General features: G+C 41.8%; 1 protein-coding gene across 1 annotated transcript in view; it reads right to left on the reverse strand.

Moving 5' to 3' along the window:
- The window catches only part of LOC105255688, a 47,660-nt gene extending 26,998 nt beyond the window's left edge, over nucleotides 1-20,662 (reverse strand). Inside the window, 3 exon segments of the mRNA XM_011265130.3 lie at nucleotides 19,312-19,440; nucleotides 19,442-19,504; nucleotides 19,506-20,662. Coding sequence (XP_011263432.3) covers nucleotides 19,312-19,440; nucleotides 19,442-19,504; nucleotides 19,506-19,594 — 281 coding nt within the window. The 5' untranslated portion in view covers nucleotides 19,595-20,662.
- Nucleotides 20,663-22,409: the final 1,747 nt, after the last annotated feature.

A 22,409-nucleotide genomic window follows, 5' to 3' on the forward strand; every position in this document is an offset into this window, starting at 1 on the left:
CGCGTTTATTTCCATATATTAGCTTGATATTAAATCGATATTCTCTTCATTCTATTTACAATTTTACAGCACTTTTGGCTTTAGTATATTTCTGATTTCTGATTTCCGATAGCAGATATTTCAGTGGCTCATTTCTAGACGAACTCATGGATGGAAGATATTGGCAAAAATAATTTAACTACTTGAATTCGATTTTCGCCTATGTGATAGTGATACAAGAGAAAAGTCATATAACTCTAAAAATGATAAAATAATTTATCTCTCTCTTTCTTTCGAAAAATATATTTCATGTATATGTGTATGTGGACAAAATTTAAGTATATATTTATTGTTGTAAAAATGCTTTATACATTATTATACGATTTAGTTATTAAAAGTTTTATAATAAGATTGGGCATAAAATAATTGGAGGTTTTATAATAAAAATATTTTTTACATGTGAAATGTTAACACATAATATTTATATCCATGATATTACAACGTAACTTGAATATGAACACCGATCAGAACAATTTTATCATGCATCAGCAGGTAATTCTCGGAAAGCGGACGTTCTTCTTTCCTAACTAATAGTGATAAGATTATATTAAAGTACCGATTGATATTCTTATCATATCAAAAGAGATACTTGAACAGCATAGTAGCGATGCATCGAGAAATATATAATTTGTAATAGGATATATACATATAATGTTATGTGTTTAAGAGTGTTAATCAGATGAGTAATAAAAGACAGATTGTGAAAATAGTAAACTTTGTAAACATTCCGTTTTTTTTACGATACATAAGAATTGAAAACATATGCAATAATTTAAAATAAATCCAGTAAACATTAATTGCATAAACATAAAAAAAAATATATATATAAAGTATAAGAGATAAAAATAAAGAATTAAGTGATGTGAATAAAAATAAAAATTAAATGACGCTAAATTGAGTAGACAAATGTGCATGTATGTATGCGCGTACAAAAAATAAATCTTTTGTTTCAGACATTACGATACTATATAAAATCTACAAGCTTGCTGCGGGCTGCCGGTACAAAAAAAATAGACATCTCTTTGAGGAATGCGTTACAAAATACCCGTCATATAGTGACGCTTTTTTATCGAGTGATGTTTACGACAGGAATCGAAGGAATCGAAAGGCAATCGGGAGAAACGATCGAGACGGTATCGCGATTTCTCGTTCGCGCGAGAGGCGCAATCGAATCGCAGGCCATAGAATCACAACAAGAATTCATAACGCGAGGAGGACGACACGGCTGGGTGCAGCTGCTTCTTCTTCTGCAGTTTGGAAACCGCATCTGCCGGTCTTCCTTCCCACCCCGTATACGTAGTCCTTCTCATCGGTCTCTCATCCCCGTTTCGGTCATCCTCATTTTTAAGCCCGCGGCACATTACGCGGCACTTTTTTCTCCGAGATGCATCCTCTTGCAGGATCTCGACACACCGAAAAGACCGACCGGTCGATCTCCTTTCCCGAGTCCATATTCGAGGAACGCACGGCCCGGTAATAACATCTCTCGCACGTATTTTGATCCGCACGTAATATGCGAAATATATTCGTGAATATAGCGGGTGATCACATGGTATGCGCGAGCACTCGGGTATTCTGCTGAAAAACGTAGCATGTTGGAAAGAAAGCGAAATCGCGAGAGAATATAATGGGCATAATATTATGTTTCGTCAACATAATGTTTCGGTAAAATCGATATATGTATGTATCCCTCTGGGAGTTTCATTAATGACTACAGTGCTATCGTGTAGAGTAAAAACCTGCCGACTGATATATACGCGTTCAGAATGAGATGAAAATAAATACGCGTGATGTAATTGAATAATGTGTCGATGATAGTATCGGTATGCATCATGTTTATAATGCAAGCTACTTTATTATTGTATCTAAAGAAGAAATATAATCAGAGTGAAAGAGAGAAGGAGAGAGTTAATATGTTACAACACAATCATAATCGAACGATAGCTATTAGACACGATGCAAAAGGCAGCACACAGACTTGTTTCGCACATGTTGAACTTAATCGAATACGTGTTTCGCCATCAAATCATATTCAAGATTATTTCTCCATTCAATGTTATTTCTCGAGATGAATCTTTTCCCTTGAATTATGTATTACAGTGTAAGAAATATGTTGCAGTTGATTTACATTTTATGTGAGATGAATGATAAGCAACAGTCATGAATCATACTTTATACCCGCGCATGAAAATATGGTTTCCCTTTTTCCCGACAAGTTTCTTACATTAATCCGCCATCGTACACTACGAAGGGGGCACGCGGAGTCGCTCCGCAGACATTTGTTCACCGTCTCAAGGATAGTTCATCGAGAGTAAAGGTATTTGCTAGAGAGACGGGAAGAGAAGAGGCGCTGCCTGTTTACTTTGCGCTTAAGTACGCGTTATAGTGTACACAGTGTGTATTTGGTGGAAACGTGTCTCGCGCGGACGAAAGACCGGGTACCGATTCGCCGGTATTGTATCGAATCTTAAGCTTCATTCAACGAAACGTAAATCCTCGCTCTCGGTCCTTTCATTCAAGAAACGCGAATATAAGTCGCAGCCGCATCAATACTTTCAGCTGCACGAAAATCCCAGGGAAGCTGGTGCAGATGTAAACATACTGAAGTCTTTGAAGTACTTCATTCGCGTCTCCCAGTGGTCGGGATTTGATATAAAGGAATGAATAAACCGACGTACATGACAAACGCGCCACTCCAGAACGATCCCTCGGACAATCTTGATGTATGCGACAGAGAGATCATCGGCTTTTCGACTATTGTACACGAAGAGTCGTCTTGCCACATGTTTGTCGCGAATAACGTTAACGAGTTTATTTCTCAACAATAATTTAATTCCTCAAAATATATATATATATATATTTAGTAAAAATTATAAGATAATAAAAAGATTATAAAAAGATTATATCAATGCTGATAAAAATAATTTTGCATTAACTCTGTGTAGAGTTAATATTTTAATTAAATAAAGATATATACGCTTTATAAATTAATTAGATTTTTGAAAATCTTTTTAATTAATTTTTATCTTATGTAAAAGAATAAAGATTATAAAAGATAAAAGCATATTCGCTTGATATTCATGAAAATAATTTGTTTTCTTTTTATTAAGGGAGGTATTCATAGCGGAAGTTTGGATTTTTTCTGTAATATTAAAATATAATATTTTCTAAAAATATAAACTCTTGAATGAAATAAAAATATTGTATGTATAAATAAAAATATTTAGATGCAACTTTTGCACATAAAGCTTCACATTAACCTAGTTTTTTGCATATTATTCCATTTTTGATATTCTGTATATTATATTCAATTTTGTTTATTCACATTATCAACATTCTGAGATTAATTTTTCAACAATATTATTAAATCAAAAAGTCGAAATGTTTATATGTATCGATATATTTCTTAAATTACGTCATGAAAAATATTAGACTTGCATTATTGTCAGAATATCCATTAAAATGTGACAGAATTTAAAACCTCCACAAAGAATCCATTACTGACAAGTCAATTTAATGCAAAATTATTATTTCACTCAATACTGACTCGCTATTGATTCATAAATCAATAATGTGATGTTCCGTAATATTTATTGTCGGTAAATCCGTGATCACAGATTCTCGAGCGATACGTGGGAGAATATTTATCCCTGTTGCCAGGATACAGGAAAGGAGAACAGGATGCGGCGGAGTCGCTACCGGGATAAGAATCGTATCGTAAAGAAACAGTCATTTTATATACATCGATTTAGAGAGCGAGTATAAGTGCGTGGAGTTGCGTCGCGACAAGCGAGCGATGGAGGCGGACGGGAAAATCGTTCCTCGCTCGATGGCGTACACACATGACGGAAAATTACCGTCAATCCCCGATAAGTTATCGACAATTTTAGAAGAATGCCGCCGGGAAGTGACGCCACGTCGCGCGCACGTATCGAGCAAAACCGACAATTTGCCCAGTATTAAAGGCAACGTCGAGCCGTTACAGATCGAGTCCGCGAATCTCTTCCGGTCTCGCGATGGAGAAAAACGACGAGACACGACCGTCCGAGGCATCGACGAATTAACGGCACTTCTCTCGTCGGATTATATCTCCGAGATGACACGCCGCCGCCTTCCAAATTTCGTCGGCTCGACGCGCGCGCGCAAGTTATTACACGGTGACGCGCGCTGTTACATTAGGCAGATAAATGGTAAGATAGATGGCTATCATAATGGCAACGATAGAGCAGGATTAAATTACAGTGCTGCGCGGTTTTAAAACTATTCATACTCGGCTCATGGAAAAACATAGGAGCAAATTACAGACGACCGTCTCTGTAATAAGCCGCGCAGCGCGTGGACGTCACTCATCGTTAATCGCATCATTCTTGATTAGTACTTAGATCGTCGCATGAATTTACGCCGAAAGCGTCGTGCCATGTGAAAATCACGGGTTAACGACGTTGTAATTTCGGTCGGATTTATTTTCAATCCTGGAAACACGCGCAAATTTGTATCGTCGATCTTTATGATTTATTCGTGCTATCGAAATCGAACTACGCGTTAAAATTATACTAATTCCAATGCTCTAGAGATTGATCGAGGATACTCGGGGGTGTGCAATAATCGGGGGGGGGGGGGAAGTTTCCGATTTTGGACGACTTGAAATCGCGAGTTCGGACTGAGAAACGAGACGAAAAGTTGAAGCCAGAAACTCGGACTTGATCTAAACTAGCCGGGCGGGTTCACCCGGAGAGACCCGCCCGTAATTAAATATTACAAATGATCGCTGGCTGCATCTTGAAGGTTTCTCGTGATGGCGAGAGAGAAGCGCTTCCAACACGGTAGACCATTCACGATCGCCCCGAAGGGAACAGTTCGCTCGTACAGGAACGTAACTCGTTCCCGTCACGCTCCAAGCGGGCCCTTTAACGTGTGTGCGCTACGCGCTTAAATGAAGAAAATCGAGGGGAAATTAATGTCAGACCGCCGGTCGGTCTGACCTTTAACGTTTCACTCAGGACAAGTGTGTAAGACACGTTAAATGGCGTCGTACCGGACGTGAGCAATAACGAAGTTATTCTAAAATGGCTGTCGCGAGTTGCTCAATTTTAGGGAACGAGACAATCTTATTAAATACGTACGATTTAATATAATTAATATATTATTATATAATTGTGTAAAAAAATATCGTTTTATAATTTTATGTACATGTATATAAACTATTAGAATGATATTTTTAAAAGCCATGCAGGGATGAAGAAATATAAGATGTAATGCGTCTATAGGGCAAATAAAACGACGTGATTCATATACAATTTTCTCACGTATATTCGACCGAGTGCAAGACTCATCTCGAGCTGATGCAACGCAAGTTTATCCAGGAGTGAATCCGTCGAATGCAAGCTAGCGATGCTCTATCAGCGTTAGCGGAAGTCAAACAACATGCAGAGATACCGTCTGGTCTAATGTTACGCGAAGCAAGGTCCAAGTAATTCGAACCTCGGATCTAACAGCCGCAAAGGCCACGAAGCAACTCGGTACATCGACTAATCACCGTGAGAAGCCTTCCTTCCTCCGCGGAAGCGCTTAATTACCATCGGCTTTCTACCGATAACGCGCCCAGGGAACTTCGACCCCTTTCGTGCCTCGAGACGCGAAAGAAGGGAACGGCGGAGGTGGCCAGGTCCATCTAGATAGAGTCATAGTATAAACGGCGATCCATATCGCTATCCGACGGACGTGAAAGACAATTGGAAACGAGATTTCGTAACGGCGACGATAAACGTAAAAGTAAACGATCGCGGCGCAATGTCGCCTCGGGACGCGAAATTCCGTTCCTCTATCTCCCCATGAACATGGGGGAGGGGAAGGGGAGGGCAGGTAATGTTCCCGTTCGAATGAAAATTTTAACTCCCTGCGAACGCGTTTTCGCGACGATGACAATCTCCTGCGAATTTAAGCGAATGTAAATAAACGAGCTTTTACACTTGTATCGCGAAACCAACGCGGCGATTCAATTTTGCACCGAAGGGAAAAACCGGTTGTAAACGATATCACGCGAATTAAAATTCATCATTTTGCAAGAAAAAAAATCGAATTTGGATTTGAAAAATCCGATTTTTTTTTTAAGAAATCAGATCTATCAAAGTTCTTGCAATTCTTGCATTTTCTAGATTTATAGAAATATCTATAATTTTAACGAATTTTTTTGGTACAGCAAAAGTACAAAATTATAACGATAACTTTTTTTTGAACCTAAAATAAATCACAACGGTACGATGATAACTTTCATTTCTATTAAGTTTCTTCAAAGTTAGTCTCTTGTTTATAAACATATAATTATGGTAACGCTATGCTATTTGTAACAGGACGAACCGTGGATAATACCCGAGCTTGTTCGACTTACGGACAATGAAGTTCGTGAAATCGTGAACAAGCGAGAAAATACGAAGAATCAGCTGCCTGGTGAGTTTCCATCTTTCCTTTTTTCTTTCTCTCGGCAACGTTTACCAAATTTTTCTATCCGCGTAAACAAGCTGTCCTTCGACCTAGGCAGAAATCCGATAGCATCGTTCCCTCCTACGGTCTACTATAATGACAAGACTTTTCCTTGTTTCGGTGGCCGGTAGATCGGTGGAAAACACATGTCCCAGCCTATAAGAAACATACACGAGATCGATCTATAGTTGATCAGTGCATTCCTCATCTCTTGTCAAGCACGAGGGAATAGCTCGTCCCCGCTAAGATATGACGAGGACAGAGAAGCGAAGAAGGGAGAATCTTCATCGTTGACGACCTACGTGGAAAAGCAGAACAAGCTGGGCCAGATGGGAGGATCGACCATGAGGAAGGGAGGGAAAAGGTGAAGGTGCAACGATGTAGAAAGCGACCAGTCTGGGTCCGGGTATTCTATTATGCCAGGTTATCTAGATTATGGCATTCCTGCTTCGAGGCAACCCGTAGATGGAATGGGGTGTTGCGAGAGAGCGAATAGTCGGCCGCACTTCTCGCTTTCTATATATCGCGACCCTCGAATGCCCATTAATCCTCCCGTCTCGAGAAAAGCTCAAAATTAAAAAAGGAATATACGTAGATGTATATAGGGGAAGAGAATTTATATACATGTCTTTCTCTCTCTCTCTCCCACATAGAAAGGAACGGTCGTTCGGAACAGGTAGCGTTTCATCCATCCAGATGCTCTTATTTTTTCCGTGTTTTCTACAATTCATCGTTCCATGTTAAATGATATTCAATAAGCATGCGATTATTCGCGACGATCAAAATGCTCCTATGATGCATGACAATAGATGGAGCAAGATAGTGCAAGTTATTTACTCAAGTCTCACATAGAATTCACATACATGTATAAAGAATTATTTTATCTTGTTTTTTTATTAAAATTTATGATATTTCCAATTTTAATTAGTGCTGAAAAATATGTAAATATAAATATATAATAAAAATATATATCAATTTTAAAGAAAGGTCTTTGAAAGTCGGTAGACCTTTGAAAATCCTGCGACCGTATCGAAAGAAACCAGGTAGTGAATTCCGATATTCTTTGTTCTGCGTATATATTCCGATATTCTTTTTGTTCTTTCTTATCTGAAGATTATATTGCATTTAATGTGCGACTGCCTCTAAGATTTATGGCAATAACGATACGCGTCTATAATAATGGCGCCTGTAAAAATCGCGGAACATCTGTCGAGATATTGTTTTCGTAAACAAACTTGTGTCAATATTTCGATTCCATTAGTGGATATTTTCTTATTTTACAACACCCCTGCCCAGAAAAAGTTATATATACGAATTTATATCTCTCCAAGGCGCCATTAGCAGGTACTCGAAAAAGATTAAAATAGGCGCCACATTGTATGCATTAGATAAGATTCTTGCAAGTTTTCTTATTTTCAAAAGATTAGATTATGAAAGACATAATGGATCGAGTAGCAAGACGAAAAAATAACTGCAAACAATCGGAAAAATGCATTGTGTAATAGATAACTCCACTTACTTCTTTTAAAGACTCACAATTAAAAAACGCATCAACATTTCTCAAAAATCAATTATTAAAGACGATAATAATTTAATCAAAGATATATCAGAATTATAATAAAAATGCGTTGATCTATTTCTAAATTTGGATCCAATGCAATTATATATTACTCGAAAAAATTTCCTTTTTTCTTATACATTTTTTATTAAAAAAAATTAACATTGTAATTCATATAGAGTGTCGTATTCAATTTGTCTTGGTGATAAAAGATAAATTTTAATATAGTAGAAAAAATTTCACTGCTCTCGAATTTTCAATACCTTTGCTCCTCGAACGAGATATAAACGCAGTCAGCTGAGATTTCTACCTGTATTCAGAGATGGCGTCCTATGTAGCTTCAGAGAGACAATCTGAGACTCCAAGTCTTACCTCTTTCATCTCTCTCTGAGTTTTTCGATGAATACATTCTTTAGAAACAAGGTGCACGAAAAATTCCGTGTTTCCATGCTTTGCATTGCATTAAAATACTTTTTCGTCTAATAACTTGTTCAACAATCTTTTCCATTTGAGATTTCGGTCGTTTCGAAGCAAAATTACACGTACAGAGAACTTTTGATTGTTAAAAGTTCTCTCCGGATGAATAAATAAAATTAATTTAACAAGCCGTAACAAAGAGATGCTATAAGTGTATTATATATATTTTAATTATAACAATGCTAATATACGATACTATTCGTAATACATGAAACGTATGCTTGATAAGTTACGTAAATTAATTTATAAAAATTTTCTAATGAAATAATACCTTTATATGTATATTTATATGTATATTATATGTACATTTATATCTGCATCGGCAATAAAGTTTGTGTGATTCGCTACAATGGAACATTTTCTGTTCTTTGAGTTTTTTTTTTTGAACCTCGTAGCTTTTCTCAATTTTAACGAGTTTACATTCGTACAACAGCCTCTCTCTTTCTGTTTCTCTTGATGAGAACATTGCGCGGATGAGACGGGTAAATATTAAAGACTTCGGGGCGCGGTAAAATTTCAGCGCAGTCGGCGCAGCGCAAATTATCTCATTAAACGCTTCCCCGTTTCGAGGCCCTCCGTCTTCCGCGGCGCAACAAAGTGCAGCCGCAATAATTGCGACGTCATTCATACCCTCACAATGCGCCCGGGCCCGGACGAGAGTCACGTTGCGGCTGCAGCGCGAAGACTAATCTTCTAGATAAAGAAAGTAGTTCCCCGGAGCGACAAAAAAAAAAGAAAGAAACACGCATATACCTCAATTACACGAGACCGAGGAGAGGAGATCGCACCTTGTGCCGAAAGAGACGCCTCATTCGTACTCGGTCAAACTCGAAATGTCATCTCTGCGGGATAACTCGTGTGATGCACACTGGCGTTCATAAGTTCCCTTGCACGCGCGCGGAGAAATTAAAGCAGATTGAGGCAGATGAGAGATGCAATGATAACCGTGCGTCTTTTAAACAGAACACGCCGTCAATGATAATGATCGCGAGTTATAATATAATAACTGGGATGGAAATTGGATTAGAATTGGATTTTAAATTGAAATTACACTCGCGTGATAATCTGCATCCAGTTAATGTAAACTTCCGCGTAAATTCCTCGCAAGAATTTCAATAAATGTAATATGATGCGAGGCAATTTCTCGAATGTTAAAGACTGTTCATTTAATGCGCGTATCAGCGATGTTCGTGAAATTGTGAACGATGCTGTATAAATGTATTACGACGCAAACGTACGCATATGCGTATGGGTTTTACGAGCGCGGGACGGTTGTGAATGCGGCTCTCATTACGATATAATGGGTTATTTCGATCCTTCTCGAATTACCGAGTCGACAATAAGGGATTTGATTCGAGAGGGCCCGCCCGATCTCGCCCTTTGGGTCTTTACGAGTGCTTTCGATTTGGAAGCAAGATGGAAGAAAGAACGAAACTTTGAAGAAGGACGAAACCAGGAAGCTGTGGAAGGGGAATGGAAAAAGTGGGCGAAGGACGAAAAAGAACGAAAAGGAGCACGCGTTTCAATTGGACGGTTGAAAGAAATATATCAAAAAGTGTATTCCCCGAGCGCAATAAGCGAGAATGACATCTTCTTAACTTTTAATAAAGGTACGTACGTTATTATTGAGCAAAATATTCTGCAAAATATTCTCGATTTATTTATTGATTGCAATTGTTATTATCATAAAAATTTGAATATATATTTTACTATATATGTTTAATATATTTATTAAAAAAGTAAAACAAGCCAAATCTTGAAAGATTAATTTGGAATTTAATTTTCATCTTTTCATCCCAAGATTCGAATAACTCGAGAGCATATGTCGGAAACCAAGGACAGTTATGTCACACACATACACACGTATGTACAAACGTTCCTCACTATATCACCTTACATTTGGAACGAAAGATTCCAAGGTGCAATCTCCTTCACGCTTTCGCGAGCGAAACATGCACTTATACGCACTTCACGCATTCTCTCCAGTCCACGTCCACCCTCGTTCCTCGCGTAATATGTCGCTTCGTAGACGAGAGCATAGAATCCCCTGTGCCTCGACAGACCGAGCTTTAGAGAAATCACCGAGTCTTCCGGGTGTGACGGAGCGGAAATCGCCATTGTGTCGTGCTAGCACGACTCTTCGTTCTTCGCGCACGACTCGCGCCTCGGAAGAAAGAAGGGAATGGATCGCCGTGCCAGGGCGAGGACTCGCTTTTCACTACGTGTGCTATGCAGCGGCAATCATAAGGGGAGGATGAAGGCCCGATGCGTCGTGATGGCGATTGTGCTCGCACGCTCGACGTTTTGCTCGTCGAGCGAAGCATAGAGGAAATTTTGATTAGACGTTTCGATCGCATCGAGAAATTCGCACAAGCCAATCGATTCTTATTTTATTTACGTGTAATACATGACGGGTTGGAAGCAGATGTGTATAGGTACATTTCAGTACAAAAATTGAAAATAGAATGTCGTGTGAATAAAATTATCTGAAAATTCTCCTTCCTCATTTTTCGTGAAGATGACTGGCACAAGTATGGGAGAAATATTTCTTTAAAATTTAAATGTTACCCAAAGCAAAGAAAAAAGTCGAATTTCCTAAGTCGAATTTCATCACACAATGGCTGCGCATCGATCAATTTTTTCGCAATTGACATTTTGAAATCTAGTGACGCATTGAATCTAGTGACGGAAAAATTCACGCGAAAATATGTAACGCGAGGCGAGCATGTATCTTGCACGCAAGCGGACACGTCGATCGCGATCGCTAATTGGGCCAACGAACGTCGATGAGCATCTTCTCGCGCCCCGTGCGCGACTTCCCGTGGGAATGAAATTATCCCGCGCCGCTCACGTATACACACGCGTACGCATACACACGCGTGTGCACGCAGGCTCGAGGTGCATCGGCGTGCGCGCGGCGGGCCTGCAATTATTTTAAGTGCGCGGCGATATCCAAGTAGCTATTAATGACGTTCCCGCGGACGGAATCGCGTGCCGAACGCGGATAACGCGGCGCGTCCGTGTGCGACGACATGTGTACGTATGCGTACGCATGTGGGCGTGAATTAATAGGCGTAATAATGATCGTTACGGTACACCGAGTGAGTCCCGGCGATATAGTTTTTCTTCGGGACGTCGCCCGCTGAGACGCGAAGGTTTTCGGTTACCGGAGATCGCCCGTCGATGTAATCGTTAATAATCCTGACCGCGCGCGTCTCGGTATCTCGCGGAGACGGTGCGTGGCTTTTAGCATTACGGCGAATTTATCGCCGACGTTTGTCCCGCTCGTTATTGATGTCGTACCAGAAACTCGGCGCTCGACGCTGTCGCTCGTTTCCACATGGCCATAATTATGAAAAATTGCAATTCGCCAAATATCGTTCTGAAAATTCTGTAGCCAGCGTATCTTCCTCGTATAATATATGTACGTGTATGTAATCGGTCATTTTCATATTTCAAAAATCATACCTTATATTTATACGTATAATATAATTGTGTTCAGTTCATTTTTAATAAAGACACTTTGTATGTAAGTAACAATTACGTTGATAGATATTGCAATTGCAAAAGAGCGCGAGTGTCGCAATTAATAAATCAATTTATGATGAATATAAGACGTCAGCATTCAAAGACGATTATGGTTAACGCTTATGCAATAATGCTGAATTGTGATTGCGAAAGGTTAAAATAATATCCATTAACTTTATAAAGAATATTAGAATTATATCCTTGTAATTATTGCAAAAACACAATCATGATATTTAATAATTCAATTAATTTCGTTGTAGGCGATACAAGCATTCTCAGAAGATGACAGTTTACATTTACGTAATTATACCCTATTATATCGAACCACAAACGACACCCCGTCGCAGCCATTACGTCAGACATCCGGAATGTTATTATTCATGCCACCCTCGAATAACAGAAAACGGATACGGTGCATCTTCCTCGCCATACAATGTGGTATGACACGAAATTAGGCACGGCGGTAAATTCTGGCGGTTGAGTGGTCGCGCGTTTTATGGATTACAGTTTGCCATCCTGGTCGGCTATAGTATCCCTAAGCCGTGTAACCAGGGGCTGTTCGGGGGACGTACGGGGATGCGAGGGTGAGCCCTTCATCTTTCCCGAGGTGGTGGCTCACCGAGCTCCTCCCCGACAGGAAACAGCTGCAGTCGCGAGGACACTCTTTAGATTACGTTGCAGTGGTGGCTTTTCGCTTTTGCGGAGAGCACTGTATCAATGCACCCTCGCGTCGAGCTTCCAGTTTCCAGGCGGTTCTCCCACCGCCATAATTAATCGTAATGAGATCCCGGTAATGTGCGACGGTACACTTTTTCGACGGTATAATGTGTCTCGTACTCGAGCGACTTTGCGCTCGAACGGCGAGCTCGTCGTGTTTGGAGCAGGAAGCGGTGTCGGAACGGATTACTCCAATATGGAGTGGCGATTAGCGGGTGTGGCTGTCGCGCCAGGACTTTTTTACCGTACAAACGGGTTCATAAAGTGCCAGCGCGAATTGGCCGCAGACGGTCGCGAACGCGCGGAACCAGTTTCCTGAATTACTGGAAAACGCGCTCGGCTCGCTCGATTCTCGATTTGCTCTTGCATCGCTTCGGGAATAAATAACGAGTAATCGGAAAATAACGGTAATGTCAGTAGCTTGAATCTAGAATCTTTAAATATAGAATATTTGTCTTTCTTTGTACTTTGAAGCCACGAAATATTATCGATATCGGTTTGTGTTCCAACAGACTTTGCAATTCATCTCGTTTATTTACTTTATCAAATCAAAGCTTTGTTGATAAAAATCAATTATTAGATTTTTGTATAAAAATTTTCTTGCTTTCAGCAATAAAAATATTACCGATATTGTTTTGGGGAAATAAAGATTTACCAAATTATGATTGTATCATCAATTTTATAATGAAGTAGGATTTGCATCGAGTCACGGTAGCGTCGTGGTAGTAGTTAGACATATGTTTCGAAAAAAAAAGTATTACACGGATAAATAAGCCTCTAAACGAGTTTATAATGACCAGTCGTGTCCGCCGGCGTGTATCGCCCGCCGCCGCTCGATCCAAAAGAATTAATACGAAGGACACCGTAAGACAGAAAGAAAGCGTCTCTCGCAAGTTCACGGAGATATTTACGCGCCGTTCGCGTACTCGTAAATGTCGCTACGGCGTCTCCCTTCTCGTTTTCCTCGGCTCGACGTGACAACCTGTTAGACTTTAATGATGAATAATTAATTTGCGGCTCGTTAAGGCGCGCTCGCGCCGTCCTCGCCTCTCTCAAGCTTCGCTTGCCCTAAAATAGGTCGGCTCTTTCTCTCTCGAACGATAACGCGTGCAGGCTGAATTACACTTTTATTTCTCGCTATAATCACAGTAGCCGCGCGAGCCCGATTCCACTTTTTGCTTCCCGCGCGAATCGTTTGAAATGCAAAACGTGCTGCGACCGTCACAATTATCGCTGCAAATTCACCTAGGAATTTTCAATTTTCGAGACGAAGATAGGCGTTACTTTGCTCGGGGAAACCGGCGATTCAAGGGACGCGTGTTCGTGTATACGGGATTTCACACCGCTCGTAATCATAGCCTGCGGTGCGAAGCTACCGGCGACGCTCAGCATCCGCGTGCTACATCGGATGTTCTTCGAATGGCTCGCTGTTATATTCTAGCTGACCTGCTTTCGCTAATAAGCATCGAAGGAAGGTGATTGGTGGCACCGAGTTCCGCGGTCAAAGTTCAAATGAGAAAATTTTAATCTCGTGGCCATTGTGGATGATTTATCCTCTATTACAATGTATATTTTGTCGGGCGATAACGGGAAATTTTTGCGTTCGCGAGACTTTTAGAAAAAAAATTATTCGGCTCGTACATCAATTCCCGTTAAATAGCGACGTTAGTTAGTTTTTTATCCATGCGATTAAATAGTACGTGTAATTTGTATAATTTGTATAATTTATTGACTTTTCAAAACGATTGAATTATAAAATATTATTCGTGCAATCGATGTTTAATGAGATATTTAAAATTTACGGCGACAAGCAACGTTCGTAATTATGCGATTAAGATTCCGATATGAGCATTTTTACGCCTACGTGCTGCCGTTCATGGCACGTCGTGACTGAGAACATCCGCTGGTTTCCGCGTGATTCGCTATGACGGTAGCGCGCCCAGGCAATGGGTTATTTCCACGAATCGACCAGCGAATTCGCAATCCTCAAGAACAGAGGGTACTAGTTTCCTCGGGAAACCGCTGATTTGCGGTGGCTGTAAATCGATGTTGCTTTAATACTTGGTGCTGTAAAGCGCTATGGTATCCGAAGGTACGAAGGTGGATAATAGAAGGAAGCTTCTGCTTTCAAAAACGAGCTTCTCGTGTATACCGTGGCAATTTAATAACGGGATCCATAGGCGTAAAGTATAACAAGCAGCCACAACTTTCGCGGAAAATTAATTTAATTAATTAATATCTTGCCTCTGACGGCAATTGTTCGACAATTTCAAATATGAGAAAAAATTGCGTTTTACTATAATAAATTTCACTAAAATATCAATTTAGTATACGCGTGTAATGATATCAGATACTTTATATGTTATCTGCATAGGCGGTGCGAATGATTTTGTCGACGGCATCACGCGTGTTCGGAGAAGCAGAACAAAGTCGCAGAGAAGGAGAGAGAGAGATGGAGAGAAACGTGTTGCAGAATTCGCTGCACGAATTCTTCGAATGATGCGACCAGTCGTCTCTCTATACAATGATGCATATATAAATCCACCTACTAAGCGTATCCGGACACTGGCAATTCCAACGATATGACGAATAGCTTGTGGTCGCGAGTTCTGGGTATTTGACTTAGCCGCTTGGTATCGAGCCAACACTCGCCATTCATTAAGATTGTTCGTAACGACGTCGACGTCGGCGTCTGGCATATCGGACGTAATAATCAAACAAAAAACTTTAATGCTGAAAGGGAGTGTGTCACCAAACTTGAAACCTGATATTTATATGAAGACATCGATTATATTTATTAGCTTATCATACGAAAAAAAACTTTGGAACGATGTAGCTGTCACGGATATCATTTTTTTATCGTGACGATAATGGAAAAAAATGTTGGAAAAAGTCAGCATTTGACAAAGAAACATTATATTTACGTAAAAGTATAAACATAAGCAAGAAGTAAGTGTATCTTTAAATTTTACAAAAAGAAAGAAAAGTGATTGTAAAAAAAAATACAGCGAAAAAAAATATAATTAATAGCATCAAACAATTTTTAATTCTTGCCGTTTCTGAATTCGATAAAATTATCCGCGATATTAATAGAAAAGAGAAAGAAGAGGTAAAAGGAGGAGCAGAGAGTTCAATAATCTAGCAACGTGGATCTCGTTGTTAGCATTGAAGTCTCCAACGGCGATGTGCCACGATTTCTCGTCGTCGCCCGCTTTTCGCTCGTTCGCATGAAAAGTGACAGACGGAGAGAAAGAGAAAAAAAGAGAGAGACTCACGAGTGTATTACTTTGCATCGCCATATTTTGCGAGAAAGAGAGAGAAAAAGAGAGAGATCTCGTCGGCGTATCTCTCAGTAATAGCGATTTAAAAAAACGGAGCACGATATGGCTTTCATAATGGACGCTGTCACCGTTTGCACAACGCGCACGAACATGCGTTACGTGCTCTCCTTTTTTCTTTTAATAAACCGTACAAAGCTTACGATCATTTTCGAGCGACCCATTCTCGAACAGGCACTAAACGTCCGAGTTCACGCTTCATTCGATAGTTGCTGATCATCGCGGAAGTAGATTTATGATAATCAAGCGGCATCGGTTGTCTTTCTCTCCCTCTTTTTTTCTCTCGTTTTCTCACTGGCGGCCGATAGCTTTCTTAAAACGAATTTCGATTTCCCAATAAGAGGCCGAGATTTACGACCTCCCGTTTCGCCCGGGCGCCTTTTTTGCGCCTTGTCACGTCCCCTCCTCTCCTCGCTGCATACTCGGGACTCTTTTTTTTTTCGGGCCTCGCGAAGGAGGTGCGCACGCTTTTTTATTGCCCCTTCATATGCCCTACGAGGAAGACAGCCTGACAGAGTCCCTCTCCTGCGCGAAATGGATTCACGTATGAGAGAACGCGTACGACGCTCACTCACTCACCGATTCACGCATTCGCTTGCTCACCGAGGAACCGTAACCGGCTTGTAATGCATGCGTGATCGTCAAAGTCAGGTCAGGGTAAGATTGACTCGCCCGGTCTTCGTAAACTGAGACTGGAACGTCCGGATTTCCCTACGTTAACGACACTCGACCTCCAAGTTGAAACACATTCGCAAAATAAAAATCGCCTTGTAAAGTCAAGCGACAGATGTAATTATAAACGATTACAGGACGAAGGTTGGAATTACGATTGAGAGTGAAGAAACGAACATTTGTCTTCTGGATCTAATTAGAGATGTGTAAGATTGAGATTTTTAGATCATCCGATGTGATTAAAGATAAGATGGAAAGGAAGATGCGTTATCGGAGTTCGATGCGACATTGAAAGCGGCTGAAATAATCAAACGTTAATTGACGTCATTAATTGAGATCGTTAATCGAAGTTATCTCGAGTCGGGATGGAAATTGGCCGGTTTCTTACCATGGCGCAAAAATGAAAACGTTACACTCGTTAAGACTCGAAGATCGGAAGGCGGATGCGAAATACGAGTAGCACGAGCAAATACAGTCGGCAGGACGTACATCTCTCGTTGTCGAGGACAAAGAACAAAAAAAGTCTGTCGAGAATTACGCAAACCGCTTCGCGCTAGACGGAAGAAATCGTCGGGGTTAACGAGGTACGGTATAAGGTTCGTGTTTCTACTAAAAAAAGAAACGTTACGAGACTGCGACAGTTAACTTTACCGCGTAGTTATACAGGCAAGCGAACAGGAGTTGAGCTGCAAAGTCGGTCACAATGTTGCATATCCACACGCACACATATGCATTCATGTATGTATCGTGCATGCGCGATTCGTTGCAGTTTTGCATCGTTATTCTCGATTAGACAAGTCGTGTCTGGCCGTTCTTATCGATCAATTAACTCTCTACGTCAGTGCAAAGATATATATCTTATTAGACAAAAAGATATTTCATCCGAATAAAATCCGATATCCTTTACGTATTCCTGGTTTCAACGAAATTGATAACGTTGTTTAGTTAAAATTATAAAGATTCTTAATTTCGAAAATATTCGAAACTAGCGAGACTATTGGGAACGATAAAATTCAATATATTCGAGATTATTCACGTGTGCGTAAAACTATCAAAATATCCCAACTGCCAGAAATTTTCAATTTCTAACTCCCAACTTTCAAGCTCACGGTTCCGAAATTTTCAGCTCGCGGTTCAGAAATTCTCAACTTTTATCCCCGGAATTTTCGATATCGAAAAGTTTCCGACTTTTAGTTGCAAAATTACTTCTCTCCCGTCAATCACAGGATTGGTTACCACTACTACCGTTACAACGAACTTTCCTTCGATTTGCATCGAGGGTTCTATACAACGCGTTCGCGACTGCAGCATCAGCAGCAGCAGCACCAGCAGCAGCAACATCGGCTACAATATTGCGCCTGCCATAATCCTGGCGCGCTTCTGACACGTCGCTTCCGCCTCTCTTTTTCTCCGCGATCGCCTGCAATTTGGACGTCACGAAGGAAATCCTCGCCACGACCAGGATCGGCCAATTCGCCGGCGCATTAAAGTCGTACATACGTACACATACATGCGACGTTGCTGCCGCAATTTTGGCAGACGCGATGATACCACGCCCGGCACGATAAAAGCACGCCGGAAGTGAATGGAGCGAGAATCAAGCGAAAGAACAGGAGGGCGGCTGTTATTCGAAACGACGACGCCGGTCCCGCCGTGAGAAATCGATTTGCCGGCAAAATGCTCCCTTGCAAACATACACACGGACGACCTTAAACGTCTTGGCACACGCGCCAAATGTACACGTATAGCTCTCCTCGCCCGCGCAATTCGCTAACAACAAAAGGAAAGACTGAAACGTCGGAGCGATGGAAGAGAAAAATACCGGGAAAAGATCTGTCGCGAGAGATCTCGAGCTTTACGGAAATTTCTAAGCGACGCCAGTACGAGGAACGGATAAAGTTGAGTTTGTCCGTTCACGTGTACAGCTGTGTATATAGTTTCTTTGTTGAAAATATGTTGCGAAAAAGAGACTTGTATTTTTTCACTCCATAGTTAAGATTCTAAGAGCGACTATCAAATTCTTGCATCACATATTTAGAATTAAATGTGTAGAGAGAATTTTTAATATTTTATAGTTTTGTGCTCCGCACAATATAATTTCAGTTTAAAGAAATTATTATTTAGCAAAATCATTATTTCATAGAAATTTATCATTGTTTTTGCAGAATTTCCAAACAAAATATTTCGTTAAAAACATACAAAAATTTCCATGAAATAAGATTACTCGAGACAAGAAAATTGCCGCATTAATTAATTATTCCTTTCACGTTTCCCGTAATTAGTGAGTTAATCGTGAGATTCTCACCAAACTTTTTTCACTTTTCCCGTCCAATGTCTTATCGTTGCTCATCAAACAAACCCAACGCGATTACAAATTCGCGGGAAATTCTTTCGCTTGAAAAACTACACTCGAGAACGAACATGATCGACCCTCGGGGATCGCCGCGGCGATTAGGATCTTAGGGGAAGAGACGTTACACGCATTTGTAGCTGCGCACTTACATGGAATTGGTGGTGTTCCAGTACATGCTGATCGTCTTGGCGCAGTTGCTCACAGTCGACAGTAGTACCGTTTGCAGACACACGAGGAACACCAGAGTTACGAAGGACGTGGAAACCATGGTAACAACGTGGACGACGACTAGCACCGTCACCACGGGCACTTGGATTCGACAACAACCACCAACGACACCAACAGCACCCGTTGCACTTTCGCCCGCGACCTCGTTGCAGTCGTCCACAACGACCACCTACTTCTTCCACCACTGTCGCACCTCCGCCACATGCACACTCCACTTTGACCGTTGTTTTCTCGTCGACGAGTCGCGATTGATCCCTGCGATGCCTCCTTCGGACAATTCCCGTTACCGCTTTTACACCGTCATGCCGAGAAATCCAGTACGATCCAACGACCTTCGACGATTCTTAATATTCTCGGCAAAAGAAATTATAGTAGATTCAACGTATCTAAGTCGGAGCGATCAGACGGGATTCGTTTCTCTCGGCGCGTCGTTGTCGATGGTATCCGAGATGATAGCGCCGGTTCCATGGATCCGGCCTGTGTTTCTCTCGCCCGGAGCACGGCTTACCAGACCGTTCATTGGTTCAGTTTTTCCCCGGGGATACTTCGGAAATGATACGGCGACGATGCTGATCGCGGCCGCTGCTGCGAAACGAACGCGAAACGCCACGGACGTAGGATCCTCGGTTGGAATCTTCGTTTGCGGAGCGCGAAGCCACCCGTCGCTCGCCGTCGATCATTCGATGCGGCGAATGCACGCGACAGCGCTCGACACGTTAGAGTAGTCCAAGTCGAGTCTTGGCAGTAGTTTCGGAATGCGTAGGGCGCGCGAAAATCGAGTATTCCGCGTTGACGTTAGACCGGCGGATTTCCAACTTTAACACTTTTTCAACCGTCCCGAGGGAGACTCTCTCGTGCCCCGCATCCGTGAGACGCGAGAAGTGGCGAATGTCGATCGCGGATCAAATCTTGCAGAGCGAATCTCACTGCAACGGATATACCGGAATCCCACGATATCAGGGCGACATTATCCCTCTCGGCACAAGCACTATACAATATCCTCTATATTGACGTCGAGTAGCACTTTTGAAGTCGCACTCGCGACGATTCCCACGGGATTCCGAGAAGGTAGAGACCGACCGGCGAGAAATCCGTCGAAAAATGAATGCGAGAAACCACCACTGTTGCATCGATACCGTCACGATTATCGATTTCTCGGCGACGACCGTCGAGCCAAGTTAGAGTACGGGACGCGAGTGTCCGAGAGATACGGCTCTCTCTCTGGTCGGCGGACCAAACGAACACAACCTCGCAGCTCGGCGTCGCGGACGCGTCTGTCGGCCGAGAGAGCCGCTCGTCTCGCGTCGGCAGACTCGGCTGGCGGCGGCTCGAGCGCCGAGCGTCGCCGAAGTCGCGCGAAGTCGGACGAATCCTTGCGCCGTCCCGTATGCGCGTCTCTCCTTCTCTCTCTCTTTGTCGGCGACTCTCGGGTTCCTTGGCTCTTGCTGGCTATGCGATGGTATTACGCCGCTCGCTCGCGAGATGCGAGTTTTGGAGCGACTGTCCGCTCCTCTCTCTCTCTCTCTCTCTCGAGACAGGAGGGCTCGCGCTCGTTCGTGACTGTCGGTCGGCGAATTTTGCGCTTACAGTGACAAGAATTTTTCCCGAGTGCGTTTTTTTTGCCCACGTAAACTCGGCCCAGAATGCTCTAATCGAGTCGAGGAATGTATAATGTAGCGATTTACGACAGGACAGATTCGCGTATTTGATTTAAGCTTGTGTTTTTTAAACTATCGCGTAAAAATGAGTCTTAAATAATAATAATTTCCATCGAACGTGTTATTCCCTGCAATTTAAAAGAGATATAAATGTTTTACACTCGAGTATATTATATTTTTTCTTAAGTTATAAAAGACAATAATTATCTCTTTTTTTCATCATTTCCATTTTATAGACAAATAATGCGTCGAAGAAATTCCGTAATCTTTTAATCTTGAATATTATTTCACGCAAAGTTCTTTGATATTTTTTGGATTTGTTACTTTATTTAGATAGGACTGACACAAAGCAGATCAAACAAACTCGACTGTCACACCGGCCGTTATTTCGACTACAACATTACCATGGCGAGCTCAAACGTTTCTCCAATTCCCGAGGGGGAAAAGGGGATAGTTCGACACTCATTAAGAAAAGCAACCACCATGAATTCGTCCCGGCTGTTGGATAGAAAAAGAGCATGTCGCATTCATTTTACGCATTAAGCGTTGCATACAGCAGAGCCTTTTTAGAATGATTACGTACGATTCTCACTTTAGTATTATCCTTCATCTTCGATTTTAGAGGGAGACGCAGAAAGAGGTTCGATTAAGACGGGGCGCAGGCATATTTCTTGTTCACGCCATCAACGCTCCCTCGGCACTTCCGGTGCGGAAAGGCGAAAAACAGAGATTCAATTCTGAGGAGGAAGGAATGCTCGGAGAAAAGAGGGACGGCGTGCTCTTTGATGCCACCCGTAGGCGATGGTAGGTGCGAAGTGTATATGAATCTCGTACGAGGGTTGTAAATCTTTTTCCTTTTATAATCCAACCGGGGAGAGAGCCATCTCCGCGAGCCGCGTGTCTGGCTTTTGCGCCTTCTCTCTCTTCACGAAGGGACGAATCACGCGTGTTTACGGAGGTTGGAGCGTCGCGGAGTATTCAAACGCACTGCGGGGTATCGTCCATGGAGATACGGAAGGGTTCCAGGGGAGAACAGCTGACGAGAGGGAGCGAAAGCGAGAGATGTACGCGCGGATATGGTCGATGGGCGGAAGATGATGACTCTCGTCGCTCGAAAGGCTTTCCGTTCTCTTTTCCCGTGATCGTCCGCGCTCTCCCGTTCCCTCCACCGAGTCTCAATTATTTCGCACCCTTTGAGTCGCGGCAACGTGACCACGCTACTAGGCAACCTCTTTACAAGTGAGATCCGTGCGCGTTAATGAGACCGTTATTATACTTTTTTTACTGTCGAGCTTGACCGCCATTTCGAGATTTACCGGGTTTACTGGGTCACGTGTAAATAGAGTCGATATTCTAAACTA

The sequence above is a fragment of the Camponotus floridanus genome, unplaced genomic scaffold (assembly GCF_003227725.1).
Source record: "Camponotus floridanus strain SB8 unplaced genomic scaffold, Cflo_v7.5 scaffold9, whole genome shotgun sequence".
Taxonomy (NCBI): domain Eukaryota; kingdom Metazoa; phylum Arthropoda; class Insecta; order Hymenoptera; family Formicidae; genus Camponotus; species Camponotus floridanus.